This window comes from Cynocephalus volans, chromosome 3 (genome assembly GCF_027409185.1).
Source record: "Cynocephalus volans isolate mCynVol1 chromosome 3, mCynVol1.pri, whole genome shotgun sequence".
In the NCBI taxonomy this organism is placed as follows: Eukaryota; Metazoa; Chordata; class Mammalia; order Dermoptera; family Cynocephalidae; genus Cynocephalus; species Cynocephalus volans.
The window spans coordinates 168,670,529-168,676,528 of record NC_084462.1 but is presented as its reverse complement, the minus strand read 5'-3'; the positions used below and the strand labels follow the sequence as shown (position 1 = coordinate 168,676,528).

Below are 6,000 nucleotides of genomic sequence, written 5' to 3'. Positions count from 1 at the left end.
ATAGCTGAAGATCAAAAAAATCTCACTCAAGCAAAGTTCCATTAACATATACTACAAGAGATTTGTAACCGGGAGGAGGGAAAGAAGAGATTCGATTCTGAATCTCCTACTCTTGGGTTCTATGTGGAGAGCCCGATCGCTGCTTGAGGTCAGCAACGTGGCCACAACTGCTCAGTCTCCTCACAAAATGGCCAACTACTTACCTTTCCAACCTACCTAGCTGGGGTAATACTGATGTTGACACAGAAAGAGAAGATGGCAAGGTGTGCAAATGTGTAGAAGAAGATAATTTGGTTTGGGATTTCTTTTATTTAAATTGTATACCGTTTTTTTGTTGTTGTTTGTGTGTGGCTGGCCAATAGGGGGTTCCAGACCCTTGACCTTGTTTATAGCCCCATGCTCTTACCAATTGAGCTAACCAACCCATCTATATTATCAGTTTTTAAAGGCTTTAGGTGGACTCTAATAGGCATTTGGAAATAACAGTAGGGAACATCTGTTGTTTTTGCCTGCCTGGCATCTGGTGCTAGCTTCAGGATTTTTTCAGAGAAGGATCTTTGGGTGGCAATCTGGCCAGAAGGGGTCTTAAAGCTGCATTATTTACCAAACACCTGGTTTTTTTTAGATGTTAGGTGCCTTTCGTTTGATAAATGGAGATTGGGGGACTCTAAAGCATTTAAGCCAGCCCTGGGTAGACACTGATGGCATCCATTTCTTCTTATTCTGGTAATACCACTTAAATTTTCCTTGGCAGGATCACTTCTCTGATTGCTCTTCCCCCACTCTCCCTTCCTGTGGTTTTAGTGTACCTGGCACTACTCTGTGGATCCAAAGCTGGCACATAACTCAAGCCGGCCAATCAGAGCCAATAGGGCTGAAGTCTAGTAGTTTTCACGGAAGCTACTGAGAAAAGGTCTTTCCACAGGGATTGCTGAGAGGATAGGATGTAGAACTGGAGCTGCTGGCAGCTATTTTGCTTGTGTGGCAATGGAGTCAACCCAAAGGTTGTCATGGACTTAAGGGTACCTAGCATGGTGCTGGCATGTAATTGGTAGCCAACAAATAATTTGTAACTTGCTTGAACTTTAGAAATATTTCAATATAATATAAAACTCCATAGCAGGAACTCAAGTTTCAGGAAATAGATGACCAAAGGGAGTATTGTAGCTTATATTTAAAATGCCTAACCAATGTTCACTTGTTGACGTCTGGAATTTGGGGTTTTTTTTTCCCTACATCCTTATTTGTATTACTTTCAAAGGATGCAGATGATGGAATCTCATATCAATAAAAGTTTGATTCAGCTTTCTGATGTGACATTCATAATAATGGATTACACAATGTTGTGAGGGTTGTGAGGGTAAGAACTGATTAGATTTGTTTTTTCTTCCTCTAGTATTAACAAATGGTTCATTTTCTAGCCACCTTTGTGCCTCAGCTGTCTCTTTCAGTGTTGAGTTGTCAGTTGAGGACAGTTTAATTAAGGATGTTTTTGCTTCACACTCTACCCTTGGGTCATTAAAAATCATAATGGAAAATATGATAATGGGAAAATACATTATTTAAATCTGTTATTCATCTGAATACTTAAATACATATCACAGTATCCATAAGACATTGTGCCAAAAAATGTGAAACAGAAAAAAAGTATTTCATATTCTTCTACATCCTATGTCTCATAAAAAATACATGTAATCAGTAATGAATGTATCACAAATGTATAGCAACAAAATATTGAATCTTTTCTAAGTTCACTGGCTAAATTTAAATAATCAAAACCTTTTTCTTTTACTCACCAGAGGATTTTAAGGTACTCACTAGTGAATTAGCAAACATATAGTTATTTGGAAACAACAAAATCCCTACAGGTGACAAAGAGAAATTTTGTGTGCCTTTGTCCAGGGAACCCCACTCAGGCCTTTTTATGGCCTCAGAGCCACTTGTTAGGCCTCAGGTTTGGTAGTGATGGTGTTTTTTACAACAGGAGCTGGAAACCTAACCTACAATGCTTATTTCTTTCAGATTCTGCTGCCAACTTCAACTCCTTCAGAGTTTACTTTTCATAACATTTATGTAAATTCCTTCCTCTGAGATGGCCCTTCTTTACTGCATGTAGATCAAAAGTCATAATCAAAGCCAAAAAGTTATCCTCTGTCTCAAGTTGGTAATTTGCATCTTTGAGGATGTAGAAACTGGGTAACATCCATCCCAATGCATATGTACTACACAGGAGTCATCGCCTTTGGGCAATCATATTTCTTGAAAGGATGGTAGTTTATTTTAGCTTTTGCCAGATTTCCAACTTTTAGTATTTTTCAGAGAAACCAGAATAATTTTAGACAATAGGGGTTTTATTGGTATATCATGAGACAGAATTTCTTGTAAGCCTTGTGGCTATCATTCTGCACTTTATAATTATGGCTTTCAAATTATTTTTACAGGTATTAATAAATCTTGTTCATATTCCTGTGAGAAAGGGGCGCTTCAGAAACTGGGTAGAAAATGACATCGTCATTAATCTATTGCTCCTAATACTTTTGTTACATGCGCATTCTTCACGATCACAATACTTGAGCCATCTGACTTCACGATTACCACAATGTAAGGCATGCCCTGCAAGAAATCATTTAATTAGGAGGCTACTGGTGATATCCGAAACAACATATATCTATATTTTAAAGAAAATCCAGTACCACTGATACTTATTAGGAAATCGGATCTAACGTGTCATCTTACGATATAAATTCTACGTTCAGTTTTGAGGTCACCTACACCAATAAGAAAATGTACACTTAAGAAGTCAGGTTTTATCCCCACCCAATGTCTGGGCCAGAGAGCACCGTGTGGCAGCAAGAAAAACACACACAGGTCTGAGCCGGTGGGAGGCGAAGCATGAGGTTGGCATCCTGGTGTTGATTCTCCCGGCGATAAACGTAGTCCAGGCGAGGTGCAGAGGCCGTGTGGAACCTACAAGTCGCTTCCCGGGCGAGGACGCCCAGCAGCAGGAGCCAGGGATGGCCGAGGGTCCGCCTGGGGCCTGGGCGGATTCGTGAGAACGCGGCAATTGCGGCTCGGGAAGCGGGCTGGAGGTCTCAGGAAAGCGACGCCGCGAGAGCAGCGCTAGGGCTGTGACCCCGGGAGCGCTGGGACTTTTCAAGGCTCGGGGAGGGGCGGGGCGGGGCGGGGGCGGGGCCACGCGAGGCCGCGCGCTCGCCGCTCGGCTCGGCTCGGGGACGCGCGGCGCGCACCCGCCGGGCTGTGGCGACGAGGCCGAGGCGGGTTGCGAGCGCCGCAGGTGACCGGCGGCGGGTGCGCGGGCGGTGGCTGAGGAGCTGCGGGTTGGAGGCGAGCCGTCGCTCGGCTCCACTCGCGGCTTCGGCGCTGCGGGCTGAGGAGACGAGCCGAGGCGGGCGAAGGACTCGGGGCACCCACTTGACGGCCGGCTGCGCCCGCGGCCCTCGGCATGTTCCGCGAGGCGAGGGTTTTCCTCCCGCCCGTGGGCTGAGGCGGCGACCGCGGCGGCCACCACAGAAGCGAGATGCGCCTGCCGAGCGCAGCTTAGAGGACGCGGCAGGCGGGCAGTCCCGGCCGCCAGCGGGAGGGCTTTCGTCGCCGAGCCGCCACCGCCTCCCTCCGCCACCGCGGGCCCGAGCCGGAGCGGCGGGGTGGGCGCCCCGTCATGGCGGCCCGGAGCGCCCCCAGCTGCCACCTGCGGCTCGAGTGGGTGTACGGCTACCGGGGCCACCAGTGCCGCAACAACCTCTACTACACGGCGGCCAAGGAGATCGTGTACTTCGTGGCGGGGGTCGGCGTGGTGTACAGCCCGCGGGAGCACCGGCAGAAGTTCTACCGGGGCCACAGCGACGACATCATCAGGTACCGGGGGCGGGGGCTGCCGCCGTCACCCCTGCAAACCGCTCCCGGAGTTGGCACCTGCCGGTCCTGGGCGCCGTGACCATTCCTGCAGGGAGCATCCCCTCAGAGAGGAATCCGCAGCTGTCTGGTCCCCAGTCCGCTCCGTTAACACCCTGCAAACGCCTTTCCCCCCATCGTCCTATCCTGGGGAGTCTCTCGGGTCCGTGCAGTAAGATCAGGTCTGCGGATCCACCGGGCGTTGGGTTTCATGGCTTTGTACCCTTTCCCCCCTCCATCAAGATTATGAAAACTGCGAAAAGTTATTTTGGTAGCACTTTATTCCTTTAAATCCCGTGAGAGATTTCTTATTAACTAAATTCTTAAAGCACCAGGGGGAAAATCTTTTACCTAATAGAACTGACCCAAGCACAGCAAGCCTAGGCTGGTCCTGGGGAGCGTGCCCAGGGTGGCATCCTGGAGGGCACTCTCTCCTCTTGGCCGTAATTATTAGTTCAGGTTTCACTGCCTGCTGTTATCAGCACGTAGAAAAGAAACCCCGGCAACCTACAGGCAATTCGTTGGATGTCAAAATTTGCACACCCCAAAGCAGTTTGAGGTAGGTAGGTCTTGCCTGAAAAAGCTGCTAAAAATAACTGATTTCCAATTCTCTTGATCCATCTTCATTAAAGTACTCCTAAGTATGTTACTTTTGTATTTTTTATTTTTTGTGTTTTTTTATTCAACCTTGGGCAGTATCTTAAAGTTAGTCCCAGTACTTGTTTACATTTCTTGAGTGAGCGGTATATTTGAAATGTAATTTTTAGTCGGTGTCTCAGTTGAACTTTTGTGGTAAAGTTAAGAGCTTCAGAAATTATTCTTTGCCACTGATTATTGCCTCAAGTACAGCTTTTTTTTTTTTTTTTTTTTTTTGTCCTTTATAGAGGAGAATATATTTAAAATTCATTGAGAATGTATTTGTGTGCTACTTGTGGGTTTTTAGCAGAGAGTCTATGATTGGATTTGGTTACTCAATTTTATTCCCTTATGTATTCACTTATGTTCCACAGGATTTAAATTGGGCATTTCAAGAAGCTCTTCTACTTAAATTCCATCAGTAAAGTTGTTCTGTTTAGCCTCTCTGTATATCTATGGTGTGTAAGAGGAAACAAAACAAAACACCCAGGACAAAAGACGGAGCAAGATGGAGTAAAGATTAGAAAAGCAAAGATTGAGATTGCAGAATAGGGTGTTTTTTAAGACACCAAAGTGGAATTTTTTCCAGATTGTTTTTAGTGCATTACTTTGCAAAGGAAACTGACAAGTCATTTCATTTTTCTCAAATTAGGATTATTTTTGTAGTGGTGATCAGGGTTACAGACCTATTATAATAAGTTAAGTTGCTGACTGAAACCAACCAACCAACCCCATAGTAATTATTTATCTTGTTATTCATCTCAAGAGTAGAGTCTATCCCAGTTGCTTGTCTTCTTCCCTAATCCTTTCAAGTCTACCGTCTTTTCCATGTTTTAGGTCTCCTGAAGTATCAGGCGTAGTAGCTTTACGTAGTTGAAGCAGCCTTGACTGGAGCCCTCCTCCTGCTGCTTGGTCTCCTAGGTTGAATTCAGTAGGTGGGGTAAATGTGAGGGATTTTGAGGTCTTCTGGTGGTGCACTTGCATTGTTTTTGTTCATTTGTTGTTATAAGAGACTATGGTACTAAGGCTTTCTGAAACTAGATATGATTTATTTCTTGGGATAAATTATGTCTTGTTTATTCTTTCAGCAATAATTAGAAGCTATATTTTATGTTATCCTGCTTAAAGTTTTATAATTGTCTTTCAGTAAACTGTAAGGAAGTCAATGCTTTTTGCCTTTTTTTTGTATAGTTGTACCACCCAAATGTATATCTCAAAATATTTCAAAATGACAAACATATTCTAATTTTGCCATAATTGAATACGTGCTTATGATTTCATGCAAATTGTACATCCTTAAAATAATTTATGACAATGAAAAGATGTTTCCAGAAAAGTTGCAATGGGTAGTAAAATCTGAATCATATAATTTCTTGAAATTGATGGCACAAATTTAATACATTACCAAGAATATAATTTAGAAATCAGTCAAAGGGTTCTGGGAACTTTATT

The 6,000-nt window shown here is 44.3% G+C and overlaps 1 protein-coding gene across 2 annotated transcripts in view; it reads left to right on the top strand.

Moving 5' to 3' along the window:
- The first annotated feature begins 3,679 nt into the window (after positions 1 to 3,679).
- Positions 3,680 to 6,000, top strand: part of EML5 (EMAP like 5) — a 155,994-nt gene continuing 153,673 nt past the window's right edge. For both annotated transcript variants that reach the window (XM_063088986.1, XM_063088985.1), the window contains exon 1: positions 3,680 to 3,876. In XM_063088986.1, coding sequence (XP_062945056.1) covers positions 3,680 to 3,876 — 197 coding nt within the window. The remainder of the gene's footprint in view (positions 3,877 to 6,000) is intronic.